This window comes from Lygodium microphyllum, chromosome 3 (assembly GCF_053477565.2).
Source record: "Lygodium microphyllum isolate KBCC chromosome 3, Lygodium_microphyllum_v1.1.10, whole genome shotgun sequence".
Classification (NCBI taxonomy): Eukaryota; Viridiplantae; Streptophyta; class Polypodiopsida; order Schizaeales; family Lygodiaceae; genus Lygodium; species Lygodium microphyllum.
Window position 1 is genome coordinate 82,464,526 of NC_141137.1, and position 21,344 is coordinate 82,485,869.

Here is a 21,344-nt window from a genome sequence, read left to right on the forward strand (position 1 = left end):
TCAAATTAAAACAACACCATATATTCTACATCACCATATATTCTGGCTATCAAATTAAAACAGCATCAAAGCTTATAGCAGCACAAGCAAATGCAGGAGTCCCATATAACAAAAGTGTTATTGTGTTATGGACTATATACCCTTCAAAATACAAGGGAGACATTACTACACTGCAAAATTTGCTATTGATATACCATTAATTTTGATCAGAATAACAGAGTACACAGAAATGAACAGAAATGAACATGTAATAGAGTATTATAAATTTCAGAGAATATTTTTAAAATTTGCTAAGCAGATTTGTACAAAGTTGAATCTGAATCTGTAGATTTATATTGTAGATTACTCGTCTTCACCTAGATGCTCATCTTCACTATCACCAAAAACCATTTGGATGTTTCTACGACAATGCTCCTTATACATTACTCGAGCCAAATTGTCCCTGCGTTCAGTGCCTCTACCCATATTGTTGGTCTCTACATCATCCGCTTCAATTTGTGCTCGATTGACCACCTCTGCTTCTGACATTGGTAGAACTGCACGAACTTCAAATAAGGTGGATGTTGATGTCCTTGTGGTTCCTACCTCAAGGTTTACTGATTGCCTGAGGGTTGTTTCAGCATCCCTTACCCAATCCATGTCAAAGGTGTCACCATGTAGTATGCAAATATTATGCAACACAAGACATGCAGTGACAATGTCGGGAACATTAAGCAGATCCATGTCTATGCATTTTAGGAGAATCCGAAACCTTGCCTTCAGCATTCCAAAAGCCCTCTCAACGGCCATCCGTGTACTGGACTGGATGAAATTCCAATAATACTTCATCTTAGACAAGCCTCCCTTGCTTCCTTTAAAAGGAACTAGCATGTATGGTTTTGCTGTGTATGCACAATCACCTACTAAGCAATACTTGCCAAGGTCACCTTTGTTGCATCGGATCCCAAGTGCACTGTTGCCAAAGTTCACAGAGTCATGTATGGACCCGCACCAACTTACATCATAGTCCCAAGCAGTGCAATCAGGTGCAACTGTCAATTGTAACAAAATAGAGTGAAAACCTTTTCTGTTATAGTAGTCTACTGCATTGTCCTTAGGTGCTATGATGGGGATATGTGTTCCATCAATGGCACCAATCACAACGGGAATGCCTCTGATAGCTTCAAATTGTTCTGAAAGCTTTTTCATTCGAAACACTGTTGGACAACGTATATATGTATCCTTCAATCCTGATGCTACCAATGCTGCACAAAATTGTAGCACTATGTGACATGCTGTACCTTTCCCACATCCATAGAGATCTGCAAGAACTTCGAGCAGAGTTCCACTTGCCAACCTATGCAAAGCTATGCAAATACGGGTTTGAAGTGGTATGGCTTGTCTCATGCAAGTGTTTTGCCTCCGAAACACAGTAGACAACTTGCCACAAAGATAGTGGAATATATCCCTGCTAACACGAAGGCGTTTCTTGAACATTTGGGCTGTGTATGATCCCATTAAAGTGGCTTGATAAAAATTTTGGGCGCGTGGATAAGCCCAACATCGTCGAGTAAGGTGACCTCGACAATGATTTAGGGTCTTTGCCTTCATCATCTTGGCAACAAATTTTGCCTCATAAAGCCATGCCTTTGCAATATCATCAACTTCCTCTGATATACAATCTAGCATGGCTAGCATCATAACAGATATCACCCAAGCACAATACAAAGCCATTTCTCTACTACATGCCATAGACTCTGCATATACAAAATCTAATCAAAACTTGCTAATCCTAAAAGACAAATTTGAAGATACACATATGCTAATCCTAAAAGACAAATTTGAAACACATTTTAAGTTAGTATACTTTTGAAACCAACATATGCATTTTTGAAGACACATATAGAGACATTTTACAGTGTTGAGATTGGAACACCAACATGAGATTAAAATTAATCTTCAAACTCCCATTACAATTCAACATTACTACACTAAGTAGGCTTCTTAGCTAGCTCTAGAAATGCCACCATGCTACCATGCATGGCTTGAAATATATCAAGTTTGCGGGATTCTATTGCATCTCGTCGCTCAGATGAATCTTTTAGTTGTGAGATCAGCTCTCGTCTAGTGTTAACCATTGCAGATAGATAGTCATCAACGGCGAGCTTGCGACGTGTGCGATTAGATCCCAATATCTTTTGTGCATTTTCTATAGATGTACTACCTTCAACATTCCTTAGGGATGCTTCTCCCTCTACATTCAAGTTTTCTTGGGCGGAAGAAGCATGGCTGATGCATGTGACATGAGCTCGGCCATGCATGTACTCATCCACTACATCATACCACTTACATGTTATCTTCCTATCATTGCCCGAGATTGTGTTATGTGCTTTATCTTGCTTGTATCGTTGATACACACGGGTCCACTTCTTCCTGCAAGACTCACTGTCCTTATCAAAATCAGAATACATGGAAGCCAACTGTGTGGCAATCTTGCCCCAAAGATCAACACCTTGTTTTTGAGGCTTGTTGAACTGGTCATTCATACTACCACGAGCATGAACTAGCTGTTCAACCCAAAAATCCTTCCAAAAGTTGTTCTTTTTTTCTTCTCCATCCTCCTCATTGTCTATGTCATTGGTCATGGCTTTCTTTCCCTTAGTCTTGCTCTTCTTAGGGAGAGGAAGGGTAAGTGACACATTATTGGGTGCCACTACACGCTTCTTTGTTCCTCGAGAGTTTGGAGGTCGTTGAGGTAATTGCACACTTGCCTCGTGATGGTCCAGATTCTGACCTTGGGTAGAGAAGGGTTGAACCCCTTGCATATTGGTAGCTTAAGGTGTTGTGCAATGCAAGTGTTCAGAATAGGAGCTGTCATTAAGCATAGCACTAAACCCATGTGGAGGCATTCTGAATTGCATACCCATTTGTGGAAGATGCTACAAATAATACGATGCGTTTGGGAGCAAACCTAAAGGACTTGAGATTTGGCTATCCAAAGAGATTTGTGGCTGTGATTCCATGACAATGTCATATTGAGAGTCTTGCGTATATTGGCGGAAAGCCATTGCTGTAAGCCTACAAAATAAGACAATCATTTGATTACAGATAGACATTCACAAATATATAGAGAAAAGAATAGCAAAATTGTACCTAACTTTCTACCACATGTGTGAAGGCTACAACAACTAAAAATTGAGTTCTGATGTGCACCAATGAATGCTGCAAATTAAATAATGTTTTGCTACAAAATTGAGTTCTAATATCCATCTACAAACCAAGGCTCAGTACTAAAAGCAATACTTTTACAAATTTCTTTTCTTTTGAACATACTCGAGTGATCCCTTTGGCCAAGCAGTGATGCCAAGTGAAGCGAGATGAGCAAGTGCTTTGACGTAATAGAGGCCTGATAAAAGCTCGCATGATGGCAAAAAACAAAAATTAGGCCAATTTCAACACAAATCCAATGTCTAGACTTGATTTATTGATCCAATGCATAGAGAGACACAGATACACCCAATTTTTTAGTTCAATGCAGATTGCATGCCTATTTGGGAGTGGAGAGAGAGAGAGAGAGAGAGAGATGCACCGATTCAGATAGATAATGCACCTAATTGAGAGAGAGAGAGAAATCAAGCAAATTCTGGTCAAATTGTGCACACATTGAGAGAGAGAGAGAGAGAGAGAGAGAGATGCACAAACTATTACCGGGAAAAAAAAAAGACGAATACGATTTTCAATAAAGATTACATGCCACTGGGGAGAGAGGGAGAGATGCACCCGACATCACTATGCCATAGAGAGAGAGAGAGGGAGAGAGAGAGAGAGAGAGAGAGAGTACCTGTAGATTGAAGCTCGAGAGTTTTGTGATCGAAGCAGCACGTATATATAGCGGGGACAAAGAAGAGAGAGAGAGTCAGAGATGCACCCAACTATTACGAAAAAGAAAAGAGACAAACACGATTTTCAATGAAGATTACATACCACTGGGAAGAGAGGGAGAGATGTACCCAACATCACTGTGCCAGAGAGAGAGAGAGAGAGAGAGAGAGAGAGAGAGAGAGAGAGAGAGAGAGATACCTGTAGATTGAAGCTCGAGAGTTTGATGATGTGATCGAAGCAACACGTATATATAGCGGAGAGAGACAGAGCTCAAGAACTGCAATGGCAGTCTTGAAGCTTTGCTGCATAGGCAAGATGGAAGGCGCCAAAGAGAAGACATGGCGCGAAGGAGATGTATCCGTGCTAGGTAGGCCAGAAGAGAAGAGCAAACACTTGGCCTTGACGTGTCAAAAAGAGCCCCTACTTTTTTTGTGCTTCCACCATGTGTGTGAACATTCACTTGTCGATGCTAAAATTTGATTGGTCAACTTCGTTTGGGACGCCCCTTTGTCTACCGAGTCTAAACCCACCCTAAGAAATCATAGTTCTTTAAGTCAATGGGAAGTTTTTTTATTTTCTATTTTTAATAATAAACGTGATGCATTGCCATGAGGGGCATTTATTATAATCATGTGTTGAAATGGAAAGCCCGAAGGAGAGTAAAATGGAAGCATGGAGAGGGAAAGAGTAATAAACGGGATAATAAAATTCGAGGCAAAAAAACTTGGGGTAAGATCCTCCCGAAGGAGGTTAGCCTTAACCATGTGTTGAAATGGAAAGCCCGGAGGCTTTTCTCGTCCTTATCGAGGGAGATGCTAACCTTCTCTCCTTCATTCGAACACAGAATAAACAAATCTGTGTGAGTTGTGTACATAAAGATTTTTCCCCGGCTACCGAACTCCGAATGTGGGATTGGGTGGCGCTCGAATCGCCACGTGGCGCCCCTCAGATGCACTTGCTATTTACATGGCTTCGAGGCCTGACGCTTAGTTTGTTGATTCTGAAAACCTGATTGCACTTGTGCCAACGAGGCGGGGCAGTGGAGACGAAATTACGATAGTTGCTGCAACTCCGATTTCTTTCTTCTTGACTCTCTAATTCTTCACAGACTTCAGAATTGTGAGGCCCCGTCCGTCAACTTTATTACTCTTCTTCTCCTTTTTCTGCTTGTCTGACTTCTTACTCTCAACGGTAAGAAGCAGCATGTGGTGGATCTGGGGAGGTCAATTGAGTAGGTGATGTCACTCCTCACAGTAACTATTTTGCCCCTCCTCCTCCATTGACCTTGCTCTCCATCCTGATTGGCCCCTCTCCTCTCTCATTCCCCTCCTGCCTCTGCAAATGGCGCTTAGCTTGTATGCAGCGTAGACAAAGTTTTCCTAGGTTCTTCGATTTTCACATGCAACGTGACCATACAAAAAAAGTAAAGATTAAAAAGCTTGTATTGACTTCTTGAGCTCCAAGCCAAGCATTTATAATGGGAAAAATCATATCAATTGATGCAATAGCATAAATATTTTGGAGAATTTAAGTCATTTATCAATTAAACGCCACAATCTTCATACCCTTTTTGGCTATCTCTATCTGTTGGCTTGAGGGAGACGTTATATTCATAGCATACTAGCTCAATTACATATACAAAGATACCCTTACTCTCTCTAGCATGGCTTGTGCAACAATCATTTGAAGTGGATTTATTGTTGTGCCCTCATACTCAATATCTAGCTTGTCAAAAATTCCTCTTTGCAATCCTGTGCCTTTTTTCCAATTTTGTTAACTTTACTCGTTTCTAAATGAAGAAAGGATCTTACATTTAAAAATTAATTATATCATTTATAATTTTGCATTGTTCTCCCCCTTCATTATTTGAAAGTGTTTCCTTGCACATATTCATGACTTGTCACTTATTATTGTCCTAGAAGCCTTCAAAGTAAGCCGATGATCATTTTTTAGCATTGTTTGTCATCTTCACTTGTCATGTTGTGAAGTAGCTTCAACCCTCTATGCCTACTAGCCCTTTCTTGATTTGACTTTGTGCGCTCCCATCATTGTTGATGTAGATTTAGAAGAGCTAAATGCAAAATTTGATATGGTTAGATTTATTTACACTTTAATGAATGCATAGATGTTTCCTATATTGCCATTTTGTTAGACTTCATGCACATTCATCTTCTTCTTTGTAGGTCTTATTAATCTAATCATAACACCAAAAGAAAACACACTTGAAAACAAATTTCTTAAAAGTAGAGATTATTTAGCTTTTTCTCTCTCCCCCACCCACCCACTCACCTCACCCTTCCCCTTTTACTTTGGTGTGTATTTAGGTTATGTGTTAACCCATCCTTTATGTATGTGATTCACGGTCTCATATTTGAATTTGGAATGAAGGCTAATGTCTTTGGTAAGTCAAACATGCATGGGTTCGTTCATTTAGTGACTCCAAAGCATTACGTATAGAAGCCATGGTACAAATACATTGCTTATGTGCAAGAGAGCTTCTTGGATAGTTGCAATTGCTTGTGATTTGTGTTCATTGATTGCATATAGAGGTGTTTGCTTTGTCACAAAGTCAGTTGCTAGTTGGTGGACTGAATTGTGACTTGGATTCATATCACAATTCCACCCACTTTTTTAAAATTCCACCAATCTTACACATGCTGCTGTTTGCAGCATCATTTGTGAGATTTTCTGTTACCGTTGCTCTTGCTGCAATTGCTATCTTTTCTATCTCATGGAAATTTGTATCTTTCGATCATTTTGTAAGGTTGACTCTTTATTTGCATTTTTTTCAAATTCACTACGTAAATTTTTGCTTAAGTGTAGTAGTCACAGAGCATAAGCTTGTCATAGTTGTATACATCTTCTTTACTTCTTTATGTGCATATATTATTTGTATACATAAATGTGTACAAATAATATGTACACATAATTGTTTGTACCAATCTGCTTATAGCTTCCCAAATGTAGGTGGAGTCCCCCTGCTGCAGGCAACTGTGACGCACTATTGCTTGTACCAACATAATTTTGAGTTTCTGTTTGTTCCACCTGTGAATACGCATGCTTTCAACATGCCCAATGTACTATAAAGGGATCACATGTGTTTACTGCACTCTTCCGTTGGAGTGAATTCAATCCTGAGGTGTCCTTGCAATCCTCGCCAGGGAGGTGGCTGAGTTTGTGCAAAAAGGAGTGACCCTTAAACTTCAATGACAAGGTCAAGAAACATTTGCATTTTATTTTAGTTGTACCCTCTCCTTTCTCCAAATATGCTGCTTGATCTTGGCTATGACTGTTGTAGGTGAAAGACAGTCAACAGAAATTCTCATTTTGTCACAGAGAACAGCTTTCCTTTCCAAGGGATAGCAACTCACAATAACTGCAAAAACCTCTGTCCGTCATAAGCAATCCAAACATGGCAATCTACTGAAGGATTTTCAAGCTCACACAGATTTTGATTCAGAAATGTAGCTTGGGGTGTGATGTAACCATTGGGGTCAAGCACAATATCGATGACAATGACCTCCTAGATGTGGCCAAGAACGAGTCCTCCACCACAGTCAAGAAAAATCGAATCTCACACTATTGCCACATGAAAGATTGTGCTTTGCATCACCATAAGTGCTCCACACAGTTGTTAGCTGAAGGGCCTTTTAGTGTTGCAAACATACTGCTCTACAAATTCTTCAACTCCCAATTGAGCAGAAGCACGACATTCCTTTGAAACTCTACTAAAAAAACCCATGACTTCTTCTTCTACAGCCTGTGCTTTGTTTTTCATCCTCATAGCCTCAATCCTGTTTGCATCCTCCTGCATGCCAGAATCTGAATACATGTTCGACATACAAACATAAGGGGCAGGTTCCCTTTCATCGACATGCACAGCATGTTCAAAGGCCTGCCTTCCAAGCACCATATTGCCCCACTTTCGACAAGCACTTAAGACAGCAATCCATGCTACAGCATTAGTATGGGAAGGCATTTTCTTTGCCATTTCTATTGCCTTCTCTAACTGGCCTGCCCGACCAAGAAGATCTACCATGCAGCTGTAGTGTTCAAGACTTGGAGTCAGGCCATAATCTCTGCTTATGCTTTCAAAATATTTCTCACCCTTCTCCACTAAACCTGCATGGCTGCATGCATTAAGCACACTAAGGAATGTTATTGGATCTGGCTTCACACCTTCTCCTATCATTTTGTCAAACAAACTGAATACAGTTGTGGTCTCTCCAATCTGTGCATATCCTGCCACTAATGCAGTCCACAAAAATACATCTCTAATTGAAAGCTTGTCGAATACTTCCTGCGCTTTAACAGGAGACCCACATTTGACATACATATCAACTAGTGCATTGCTAACAAGAATATTGTTTTCTATCCCTTCTGTTTTAGAAATCTCTGCATGTATCTCTTGACCCTTATCTATGGCTCCTATGCTGCCACAAGCTTTCAAGCTGCACACAAAGGTAGCAGCATTAGGACAAACACCTTTGACATGCATCTGGTCAAAACAGTTTAGTGCCTGCTCACAGTGTCCACATTGAGTGTATCCTGCAATAAGTGAATTCCACACAACCACATCTTGAACAGGAAGTTTGTCAAATACTTCTTGTGCTTTTCCAAGCATGCCACACTTGGCATACATGTCCACCAATGCATTGCCAACAACCATATTTCTGTCCAACAACCCTTTTCTGGCAATTTCAGCATGTATCTCTTGGCCCTTATTTATGGCTCCTATACTGCCACAAGCTTTCAAACTGCTAATGAAGGTGACTGCATTGGGAGAGACACCATCTAGTTGCATCTTATCATAGCAATTTAGTGCTTCCTTGCCTTGTCCATGTTGGGCATATGCTGCAATCAAAGCAGTCCACGAGACTACATCTCGAGCTGGAAGCTCATCAAATACTTCTTGTGCTTTTGCTAGTGCACCACATTTGGCATACATATCAACCAGTGCAGTTCCAACAAGGATGTTGTTTTTCAATAACCCTTGCTTAGCAATCTCAGTATGTATTCCTTGGCCCTTCTCTATAGCACCAAGATTGCCACAGGCTTTCAGGCTACAAACAAAGGTCACTGCATCTGGACAAATACCATCAACCTGCATCTTATTGAAGCACCTCAGTGCTTCCTCGCTTTGTCCGTGTAGAACATAACCTGTGATCAATGCATTCCACAAGACAACACTTTTCTTTTGGACCTTGTGGAATACTTCCTGTGCTTTTGTAATAGATCCGCAGCTTGCATACATATGAACCAATGCAGTGCCAATAAAAAGGTTGTTTTCGAAAATTCCTTTTCTAGCAATCTCAGTGTGTATATCAATGGCCCTAACTGTGTCTCCTAAGCTGCTGCAAGCTTTCAAGCTAAAAACATAAGAAACAGCATCTGGGGAGATGCCTTCAAGGCACATATGCTCAAAGCAGTTCAGTGCTTCCTTCGCATGTCCATACTGGCAATATCCTGCAATCAAAGCATTCCAGGCAGCTAGATTTCTAGCTGGGAGCTTATCAAACACTTCCCGTGCTTTTGCAAGTGATCCACATTTAGCATACATGCTGACCAAGGTGCTGCCAACAACTGCATCTTGTTCAAACACCCTCATCTTCAGAATGTGAGCGTGTACAAGACAGCCTCTTCTCAGATCCTTTAGCTCAGCACAAGCCTTCAGTAGGGCCACAAAAGCATGCAGGCTTGGCTGAACAGAATCATCGTCTTGCATTTTCTGGTACAACACAAGAGCACGTCGTGAATTCCCACATTTGACATAGCTCGTGATGAGAGAATTCCATGAACATTCAGTATGATACATCAGCTTATCAAAAACATCCTGAGCATCAGATAGGCTTCCAAGTTCAGCCAGGATTGAAACAAGGAGGTTACCAAGAATTGGATTACCTTCCAACCCACTTTTGCACAAATAGGAGTGCAATCGAATCACATAAGCGCAATTATTTTCGCTCTTGCACCGGTTCAAAATGCATGCAATGAAATTCTGCAGCTTCGGGGGCTGCAGACCTTCTTCCAGAGCTGTGATTGCCTCAATTACACTAATATTTGTCTCCAAACAATATCCTCCATTGCGACCACTGTTCTGGTTATTGGGAGACCAATGACTGACATGGTCATTGTCTTTTTTCTGCACCATATTACTCTGTTCATGCAGCATTTGAAATGCTGCTTCTTCTGCTGCCATGTCCACGAGTCCTCCTTGTCTTTTCAGCACGTCTTGAATCCACAAAAGATTGCCTGCACTATAGATCCATAGCCGAGATGCCTTCTTGAATTCGTTGTTGACAAGTATTCTGTCTGCCTATGCAGGTAACGCATGCATCTCTTGTCAGCACCCCTGACAAAATGATACTTGCAGACACGGTCCCAACTTCTGTAACTACCTTTTTATACATACTTTAATATATTACCTTTTCTTCAAAAAATAGATCATATACTTGCAGACATGGTCAGCATGTGTGTGTGCATTTTTGCAAAGGGGAGAAATTTTTGCAGAAACGTCAGGGGACTTACTTGAGAAGGCGCAGGAGGACGCAGGGGAAGGGAAAGCTGGAGTGCTTCGTCCATAAGAACAAGCGTGGCATGAGACAAGGTGAGCCGACAGACGTGAAAGAGATGGAGCAGCGCAGAAGCCCATCAACACTGATTGATCATGCCAAAACGGCTTGACACAGCACTGCATGCCGTTCCGATCATTGAGATTCACTTGTTTGTTGCAGGTCACCCTTAATTTCGCAACCTAGAGATCAAGGTGAAGCAGATACATTTAACAAGGCAAACATCGATGCTATGATGGAGATGGACTCGAGTCTCGCATGATAAGGAGCTTTGACTGTGGAATGTGGCCCATAAGCAAACATCTTGTTCTAATTGAAGTAATTGCAACTATTTTGGAGCGCAGTCCGATCCACTCTCTAGTAAACTATTTACAAACATGCAAAGTCTGCATTAGAGCCTCACAAGAACGAGCTTCATAAGAACATGTGCTGTAACCTTGTAAACCTGCCTCCACATAACCTCAAAATGACCTTGACCTCCCTTAGGCACCCACCCAAAGCATTCCTTGATATAATGGTGCCCATATATAGCGCCATCGTGCACCCTAGTATTTCTACCAATCCAAACCCTTTTGATACCCACACCCCTATGTTATTTACACTTGATTGAATTGTGAAGTCCTACCTTACCCCTCAAAATTTTTTCCAAATCCTCCCATCTAAAGGAAATCCCAAAATAGTTAAAAAGTATCCTCCACCTACCATCCAGTAAAAGACCATAGAGGATTCATGTGGTAAGACTCCCCCACTTTCACCTTCTTGAAGAGCTTCTCGAGTTCAAAGCATCAAATTCAACCTATTGGAGGGTGGGTGTAGCTCTCCACACCTTCAAACAAGACTTCGTCCACACTTAGAGCACATCAAGCGGAAAGTACTTTCTGCAGCAACTCTTGACCTTCTCAATAAACTTACTACTTAGGGGCCAAAACAACCTCTCTTCCCAATCTTTCCAAGCTTGGCTTTAGAGGAGCACACCCAATTGTTCATCACTCGATCCTCTTCCATAGAAACACACATAGCAACCACTCATACTTATTGGTGGTGAGGTGAAACTCCTCTCAGGTTTCCTCCTAAGGTGTCCAATCAAGCCAAGCCTAATCCCATCAATCTACTTAGTGACGCACCCCCTTATTAACAACCTTGGGCTAGCTACACACTAGGTCAGATGGATGAGTTGCATGAAAAAGAAAGTGCTCAAAGGGCCACGTGCTAATAAACACTTTTGGGCAAGGGATCTCACTAACCCAAATTTTTATTCACACCAAATAGCTATGAGACAACACCTTTTTCGCAATAGGTTGAATGTGCACCTGACAAGGGTTGAACTAATCTACACTAAGGAGAACTTTATAACTAGTTGGCCAATGCCAGTTTGTTGAAAAACAAGGTGTATTGTGTGTGTAGCCAAAATTGTGGATAGTTTTCACACTACCCTAATCGTCCAAGGCAATGTGTAACTGGCCTTAAACGCGATTTGCAAGTTATCTATTACTAGGAGGTAGCCCTCTTCAAAGCCAACCGGTTGAATATGCTTCTTTGTAGAAGGGATGAATGTACCCTACCATCATCCACCCAAGATTCTTCAATAATCACTTTCCTCCAACAAGACACTGAAGCCTTAGTCAGTTCAAAGTTGCTAGTTACTCATTTGACTATGGTCTTGAAGAGCTTGCCATCCCAATCGAACTTTGCCTCCAAGCCAAACCCACTCCAAGTTATGAAAAACTTGACCAAGTAAGTCCAAACAAGCATGAGGCAAGCTAATTGTGTGAAGTAAGTTAAGACCAATCATCTAAACTTATCAACCAAAGCCTTAAATCCAAACATGCATTCTTTCTTAGTTGAGGTAGCGTGCTTCAACCTAATGGCCACTAGTTGCTTCCTATCCTTAAAATTCCATAAGAAAGACCTAAGCATACCCATACCCATGAGCTAGCTTAGGGTGTCGCCCCAAGCTAGATACATTATCTCAATCTTATGTTGGTTGGCTTTAGATCTTGAGGCTAGTGAGAAGTCCTTGTAGATTTCAAGAAGTTGATTCGTAGAGCTTCTCTCTACTTCAATCATGTTGTTGTTATCATGGCCAAAGACTTCCCCATTCCACAAAGGCATTCCTTAATGGATTACTCACTAGCCTTGTCAAAGGTAGTCTGTATAGTAGAGGTTGTATAATCACAAACATCACTATCCTTACCAAATATAGTCCATGGTAAAGACTCGATTGTGATCGTAAACAACAACAGACCTTTATAGTTGGAACTTCTTAGAGAGCAACCCATTTATGTTGACCCTTGACTATGCACTTTGAAATAGGGTCCTCACCAAGTTATATAACTCTTGTCTAAAACCTATAGCATTTAGATCTTTCAGCAAAAATCCCCATGAGACATAGTTATAGGCCTTGTCATTGACAACGACATATTGCTTGCTTGACTTCATTCCATAATCAATGAGAGTGACTATGTTAAGAATAGGATCTCGAATCCCTTTACCAAACACACAGCCATATTGGTAAAGATGTATAAGTTTAAGGAGCAAATGTTACTTCCTTACTTTTTGGTCATGTTCTTTAGAGAAGGACCATACTTGTAAGGAAATGAGTATAACATCAACCTTAAAAGTCATATTGACTTATTTGTTAGTTCTTTCTTAAAAGAGGTTTATATATAAAGTCATTGCTTATTATTCTTCTTTTTGAATGACATAATGTAGCTATGACTTTGTGGCTTGCTAGGTTTTGCTTTTTAAAACATGATGTGTGCATTTCTAAGATGAGAAGCAGAAACTTTCACATCCTTTAACTAGCTGTGCAATAAGTCCATCAATCCATGTATCTACCATAACAAAGGAGGCATAATTCTCCATACATAAGATCTATAAGTTGTAATATCAATGCAAAGAAATGGGTGGAGAGAGAGAGAGAGAGAGAGAGAGAGAGAGAGACTCTACACACACACATTTATTACTAGTATTTTGTTTTGTCATTTAAGAATATTGAGAACAACATAACAAGATGAGAGAAAGAAAGAGAGAGAGGATGAACACACACACACACACACACACACACAGAATTGGATTACATAGTACTACTTTCCTTATGTTTTTTCCCCTCCTGTTTAAGGGGCATGTGCGCTTGCGTGTGTGAAACTATATTTAAACTCTTTATCACTAATATTTTAATGTTTTTTCCTTATCATTTTAGAGGCAAAAGAATTAGAAGTAGATGAGGAAGAAGAACACGATGATGATGATGACAATAGTAACAACAATGACAATGGAAATGATGAGGAGGAGGAGGAAGAAGAAGAGGTGAGAAGGAGATAGGGTGCACACAAAGAGAGGAGGCATATGAGAGAGAGAGAGAGAGTGTGTGTGTGTGTGTGAGGCATAAATGTAAGTTTTTTTTTTCCTATTTTAGTCATGTTTTATTGATGTGCATTATTCAATCATTAAAAAAGTGAGAATGCATATTTCTTTTCATATTACATGTTAGATGAGTTTGATACATAGGTTTAGCATTCAATGCAAGTTATTAAATTTGTTCGTAGTAGATATCATTAGTTTTTTTAAATTTTTCATTTGGCTCAACAAAGTAGATAACCAATGGTTCAATAGCATTTAAAAAAATTGTTTTATAGAGATCTAGGTTTAAGCACTTTAATAGTGAAAAAAGTAACATGTATAATTTTACGACAACCACTGTAGATTAGCTTATCAATTATGTTATAACTATTTCCTTATGTGTAGCATGTGAATTAGACAAATTTTCAATCCCTGCAACACTCCCTTGTGATCATAATCTTAGACTTGCATTAGAAACATTCATCAAATACTCCCCTAGTTTAGTAAGGTCATAATATATTTCTCCATATTCTAAAAGTTTGTGTTATTCTTTTACATTTCTTCACAATATTAGTGGTTCATGCTCATCTCATGGAATATGTCATCCTAGTGGGGGTAAAAGCATCTATACCTACATCATCCATGTATTCATTGCACTGACAATACTTGCACACATGTAGAGTATAGGTGGCAAGTGTCTATCACCATCACTTCATTCTTTATTCTTTCAATGACTAATAAAATAAGTGAGGCTAGCCACACATTGTGATTGTTGGAGTTCCCACATCTTGAGTCTCTCTCTCTCTCTCTCTCTCTCTCTCTCTCTCTCTCTCTCTCTCTCTCTCTCTCTCTCTCTCTCTCTCTCTCTCTCTCTCTCTCCATCCACCATAGCTCAAACCTTCAATGCTTCTGCTCTCACTCAGGCTTCTCCCTTCAACTAGTACCATAGCCCTTGATTGAGGAGCTTCATTTCAACTTGGATTCAAAAACCTTGAGCACTTCACTCATGGCAGCCATGGCTTCTTCCCTGAAGGCATGCATTTGATCACCTATTCCTTTTTGGCTTTGTGGGCTTCTTCCATGCCTTGTAGAGGCTTTCTTGAGCACTTCTAAGTGCCCTCCCCAATCCCGTTTACCTTATCCAAGCTAGTAGCAGCAAGGACAACAGCAACAACATGGTTTGCATATGCTATTGTTGCCCACTCCTTGAACATGAGTGAACCACAAGCTGAAGCATAAGGAACACCCTTCAAAGAGATGGTATCATCTTTTGGGTAACCTACTTTGCTAAACTTAAGATAAGGTGGAAAAGGTACACCAAGAGGCTTAGCATGAGCCATAGAAAAATGATCAAGTACTTTGCTAATGTACTTTTCTTGTGAGAGAAATAAGAGCTATTGCTCTCTATCTCATGTCATAGGCATGCCCAAAATATTTTCAAATGCACCCAAATCCTTCATGGAAAATGCTGAATTTAGCTATCTTTTTTCAATGCATTAATTTGGCTTTTATGTTTACCAGCAATAAGTATATCATCCACATAAAGCACAAGTATAATAAAACTTCCATCATCAGCCTTCTTGATATATAAGCACTAATATGCACTACTCCTTTTAAATCCATGTGAGAGCATGAAGGCATCAAACTTTTTATACCATTGTCTAGGAGCCTGTTTCAAACCATGCAAGCTTCTCTTAAGCTTACATACCAAGTGCTCCTTTCCATGTATAACAAAGCCTTCGGGCTGTTTCATGTATAGCTCTTCTTCTAGATCACCGTGTAGGAATGCAATTCTAACATCCATTTGATCAAGTTCAAGATCCATAGATGCTACAATGGAAAATAACACTCGAAGAGTGGTCATTTTGACAATAGGAGAAAACACTTCCTGAAAATCAATGCTCTCATTTTGTGTATAGCCCTTAGCCACACAAGTTTGGCTTTGTATTTGGGTTTGCCATCCACACATTTGACTTTATAGACCCATTTGTTAGGAATGGCTTTCCTATCCTTAGGCAATGTAACCAAATCCCAAGTATCATTATGATACAATGACTTCATTTCTTCCTGCATAGCTAGCTCCCACTTTTTCTAGAATTCACATGATAAGACCTCTTTATACGTAAGAAGCTCACCTTCATCTGTGAGCAAAATGTAGTCCAAAGAAGGATCAAATCTTTGTATAGGTCTTCTGACACATGTAGACCTTATTACCCAATGAACTATGTTATCAAGTAATGGATCCAGATCCATTACAAGGGAATGTCGATGACCTCATTGTTTGGCTGCTGAATTGCATGTTCGAGTTACTGTAATACAATTTCAGGCTATTGTAATTCATTTTCAATATGCTCATTTTGGTGCTCAAGCTGATGTTCAGCATCCCCTTACTTTCCATTTTCATCTGGCTCAATAATGATACACAGATTGTCATAATCAGCATCAAAGAGACTTGAATTTTCAATGACTAATGGCTGCTCAAGTAATTGATCATGTTGAAATTTAACTTTCTTTTTGTCCAAGTCATTAGATGTGACATTTTTCAGCAACTTTGACTCATTATATACAACATGTCGGCTGCGTAGCACCTTTTTCATGCTTGGAACCCAAACTCTATAGCCCATTTCACCTTCATCTCCATAACCCATGAAGATGCCTCTATGAGATTTCATTTCAAGTTTGGTTCTGCTATCAATAGGCTCTAGTTTTGTGCTACTATGCTGAATGAGAGCTGATCGTTCTAGAAAAGAATTGTTAACAAGCACTGAAAGAAAGAACCTAAGTTTTAATCATCATAAGTGTGCCAATGAAGCATCATTACATCAAAGTGGAAATTATAAGAAGGCATAATAATCACCCATTTGAAAGAATGCTTAGGATTGACTATTTTGATTGATTTCTCTTGTAACTAATAACTAAAGATGAACCTAAGTATTTAAGATGGAGATACTTAACAAGAAACTTTAAAAAGAGAATGGGCTTCACCTTAAAATTCTTCAAACTGGCCTTATTCATGTGCCCTTACCCAATCCTACAATTCAAGCAGAGGTAACACCACTTTCCAAGTCTTGTGACCCCAGCATTAAAGAGTAAGGATCAAAAGGATAAGTCTAGTAAGGCCTATGATATGTGAGAAGCACTAGAACAAGTCTCCCTAACAATTAGAAATAACACCTACTTATCAAGGAGAACTTTCTTAAAAGTTAGTACGATGCAAAAGTAGAAAAGCTACTGCCAATGCATCTATAGTTGATGCAAGTGCATCTAAGGAGAATATAAATAAAGATATAAAAATGGTAGATCTCTTCATAGTTCATGGATCTCTAGTGTGACAAACACTACCAGCAATGGGTATCTTTTAACAAGAGTTCAAACTGAGGGTGATGTAGTAACGGACTTAATGACAAGCAAACAATGCATGAGCTAAGGTTGAAAAATTTAGGGCCTACTTATATAATTTAACATGTGGCTAAAGTGACCCCTTTAGGTTAATAAGGCATGTGAAATGCAATAGCATGAAAATATTTCTATATGAATTACTTAGTGGTTTGGGGGGCCCTCATATAAAGGGACAAGGATAATTAGTATTGGCAATGACCATATAAAAATACAAGTAATTCAAAAAGTCTCTAGAGGGAAGTAGAAGATAAAGTAGACTTTGGTATGGACAAAAATTCCAATAGTGGAGCACACGATTTGGATGCAACGAGAACAAATGACAAAGGACCTCATGCATGGCTATTTAAAACATGTCAATCAAGATTTTCTTCATTAAATCCATGCATTTGGACACCCATGTAGGGGACGAGGGGTGGGGGGGCTTTCCTATAGATATTAGCCCACTAAATAACATAGGCATCTCCTACAGACATTGGTTCACTTGAGAGTTCAAGGGACAAGAGCCCAACCACACAAAAACTCCATGTAAACATAGGTGCCCTTACCCATCATGCACAATATGGGGCTTGAACCCACAACCTCTAGGTCATGAATCACAAGTTTTACCAATAGACCATGCCTTTAGAGACCATGTCAATCAACATTAACGAATGAATTAGAGATAAATATCTTTTACCAACCCAATGTGGCAAAACAACATGGTATAGGGAAATACTCATTGAAATTTTCATCAAACAATGACTCTAATAGTGACATTACCAACTAGCTCTTAGTCATGAAAGAGAAGAAGACCAACAAAATATTCAACAAACTAGAAAGGATATTGAGGGGGAACTCAATATTATCTAGCCTTGATAATCATAAATGTTAACCCTCAAACGAACAAGGTGGAAAAGCTGGAAAATCTAAAGCAAAAGACAAGGCCGAGGCAAAAGTGAAACAGAAGACGAAGGTGCGCCAAGAAGAATCTGGAAACACAAGGAGTGCATAAAAGTCCTAAATCAAGGAAAAAGGTGCACGAGAAAAAGCGCGAGTCTATACTATTGTAAAAAAGTGCAAGGCGCACCATGATTTATTTTAAGAGTGCCGGGCTCTCACCCGTGCAATTTATAAACAAGGTGGAAAAGCTAGAAAATCTAAAGCAGAAGACAAGGCCAAGGCAAAAGTGAAACAGAAGACGAAGGCGTGCCAAGAAGAATTTGGAAACACAAGAAGTGCAGAAAAGTCCTAAACTAAGGAAAAAGGTGCATGAGAAAAAGCGCGAGTCTACACTGTTGTAAAAAAGTGCAAGGCGCACCATGATTTATTTTAAGAGTGCCGGGCTCTCACCCGTGCAATTTGTAAATGTAGATGGGCGGTGGAAAGGAAGCTAGGAAGATAGGAGGACAATGGGAAAAAGGGCCTAAGCCATGGCTGGCCATGTAAAAAAGGGGATAAGGGGATGACCGTCCAAAAGGGATTTAGGGTTTTGTATATACAGTTGAAAAGTGAATGAGAAGCTCATTCTTGTGTGTGGCCAAAAGTGGCTCTCCTCTTCTTCTTCTTCTTCTTCTTCTTGCTTGCTTGAGCTTGTGCTTGAGAGGAGTGTGAGGGAGTGAGTGTGTGAGAGTGAGGGATCAAAAGGGTGAAGCTCTTTACCATCCCCTCTTCTCTCTTCTTCTCTCTTCTCTTTTCTTCTCTTTCCTCGCATGCGTAGCTATGGTGGATGGAGCTTGGAGATGGAGGAGGCTTGAGGATGCTTGAGCTAGCATCTAGGATCGTGGAGCTACCAGCGTGTGCGAGAGGGGAGGCAACTCATTTCGGCATCAAGGTAAGCTCACTACACCCCGAGAGGATTGATGGTGCGTCGGCTAGGTGAGAGATAGCCACGAGAGCTCGCTTGGAATGCTTGAAACAATAAGCGGTCTATGGGTCTTGGCGGTTGAGCGAGAGCTCCCACAAACACGGACATAGACCATGTAGCAAAAAAGAAGTAGAGGAAGACCAAGGAAGCCCAAGCCAAAAAGTGAATGAAGAAGCTCATTCTACCCAGGCAAGAAAAGTGGAGGAGAAGGCAAGCTTAGAAAAAACGTGGGAGAGCACCGAAGATTCTAGCAAGGCTCTCTCAAAGATAAAGGAGGTCTGTTAAGAATGAAGGAGGTCCTCTCAAGGATCAAGGATGCTCTCTCAAGGATAAAGGAGAACCTCCAAGGGCTCTCATAAGGAAAGTGTGGGGCACAATGTGATTTATTTTATAAGAGCACCAGGCTCCCTCTTGTGCAAGTTATAAAGTCTAAATGGACATGGGTGAAGGGATAAGGCAACTAGAAGGAAATAGGGAAAGAGGACCTTGGCAAGATGCCTGGTTATGTAAAAAAGGGGACATGTGCCCAATGGATTTAGGGCTGTATATAAACCTGAAAAGTGAATGAGGAGCTCATTCTTTGGTGTGCGGCAAAAGTGGTCTCTTCTTCTTCTTCTCTTCTTATCTTCTTCTCTTCTTCTTTCTTACTTGTGTGTGTGAGAGAGGGAGTGTGAGGGAGTGAGGGAGTGAGTCTGTGAGGGTAAGGGATCTTGGAGAAGAAGCTCTCCATCATCTTCTCTCTTTATCTTGTCTTGTCTTGTTTTCTTTATCTTGCACGTGGCTATGGAGGATGGAGCTTGAAGGACGAGGCTCGAGCTTGCATCTCGAATCGTGGAGCTACTGGTGTGCTTGAGGGAAGAGGCTACTCATTCAAGCATCAAGGTAAGCTCATTACACCCCGTAGAATCAAAAGTGTGTCTGCTAGGTTGAGAGAGAGCCATTTGTGCTCGCTTGAAATGCTTGAAGCAATAAGTGGTCCGTGGGTCTTAGCGGTTGAGCGTGAGCTCCCACTACAACCAGGCTTTAGGAGTCCTCGCTTAGTTGGAGTTCTTGATCCAGTTGTCCTAAGTTGGGTAGGTAGTTTTTCAGGTCACCACTAGGATGACCTTTCTGATGGTTCTTCTAGCCAGAGTAGTTGGTTTGCAACTCGCTCTAGATTTTTGTTAGATTTTATGCAGGGCCTATCTCTTCATGATTTACATGCCTTGGTTTTGTCAAGGGGTAGGGTGAGAGCTCTACTTTGTGCTTTGTTGAGTATATTTTTGGTGGCAGCTTGATACTTTCTATGGTTGTTATTTATGCTGATCAATTCGTGGGATTTGACGGCCGGGCTAAGTCGCCCTATCCCGTGGTGGTCACCAATGAGACTAGATTTTAAAGATAATTTTTGAAGCGAAAAAGAGCTCAGGAGGTTGGTAAAGACTAAATTTTCATGCAAAATGAAATGGTTGCAGATCGATGAGCTGGACCTTTCCTAGATGGAGCTTGATGCTAGAAACCCAACGCAAGTCTCGATTCGTCGATTGGAGTCCATTTGACCCCCCATTTAATCCCTGTAAAGTTTTATGTTATGAAGTAGCTATATGAACCGGAAGCTAGAAAGTTGTAGTGGGAGCTCACGCTCAACCGCCAAGACCCACGGACCGCTTATTGCTTCAAGCATTGCAAGCGAGCTCTAATGGATATCTCTCACCTAGCTGACGTGTCGTCGATCCTATGAGTGTAGTAAGCTTACCTTGATGCCGATACGAGCTGCCTCCTCTCTCGCACACCCCGGTAGCTCCACGATCCTAGATGCGAGCTCAAGCATCCTCAAGCCTCCTCCATCTCCAAGCTCCATCCTCCATAGCCGCGCGTGCAAGAAAAGAGAAGAGAAGAGAAGAAGAGAAGAGGAGATGGTGAAGAGCTTCACCCTCTTGATCCCTCACTCTCACACACTTACTCCCTCACACTCTCACACTCCCTCTCTCAAGAGCACACACAAGCAAGAAGATGAGGAGAAGAGAAGAAGAAGAGAGCTCTTGTTAGCCACACACCAAAGAATGAGCTTCCATTCACTTTTTGAACTTTATATATACAAACCCTAAAAACCCCATGGGTGCTCATCCCTTTTTACATGACCGGCCATTGTGGTAAGGTCCCTTTTCCTAATTCCCTCTTCTTGCTTCATGCCTCTAGCCTACACCCGTCTAATATTTTACAATTGGCATAGGAGGGAGCCTGGCGCTCTTAGAGTTTTCCAAGTTTTTTGAGGCTCCTTTCATTTAAAATTGCACTTTTTGCCCCGGCTTAGCTTTGGAGGTCGCATGCGTGTCTTTGCTCTTTTT

The 21,344-nt window shown here is 40.7% G+C and overlaps 1 protein-coding gene and 1 non-coding gene across 3 annotated transcripts; both read right to left on the reverse strand.

Moving 5' to 3' along the window:
- Positions 1-4,579: 4,579 nt before the first annotated feature.
- LOC148038566 (U6atac minor spliceosomal RNA) lies at positions 4,580-4,703 on the reverse strand. Its single transcript, XR_015690469.1, has one exon. It is a non-coding gene; the product is annotated as a U6atac minor spliceosomal RNA (small nuclear RNA).
- Positions 4,704-6,216: 1,513 nt separating this feature from the next.
- On the reverse strand, positions 6,217-10,837 carry LOC148038567 (pentatricopeptide repeat-containing protein At2g03380, mitochondrial-like). Of its 2 annotated transcripts, none has more exons than XM_087673535.1 (2): positions 10,390-10,837; positions 6,217-10,173 (listed from the first exon to the last, which is right to left on the reverse strand). In XM_087673535.1, exons 1-2 carry the CDS (start codon positions 10,556-10,558, stop codon positions 7,496-7,498), a joined length of 2,847 nt encoding a protein of 948 aa, XP_087529661.1. In that variant the 5' UTR covers positions 10,559-10,837; the 3' UTR covers positions 6,217-7,495. The 2 variants fall into 2 exon arrangements, with proteins under 2 accessions (XP_087529661.1, XP_087529663.1); XM_087673537.1 differs by having other exon boundaries at positions 6,218-10,177; positions 10,390-10,836.
- Between the last annotated feature and the right edge of the window lie 10,507 nt (positions 10,838-21,344).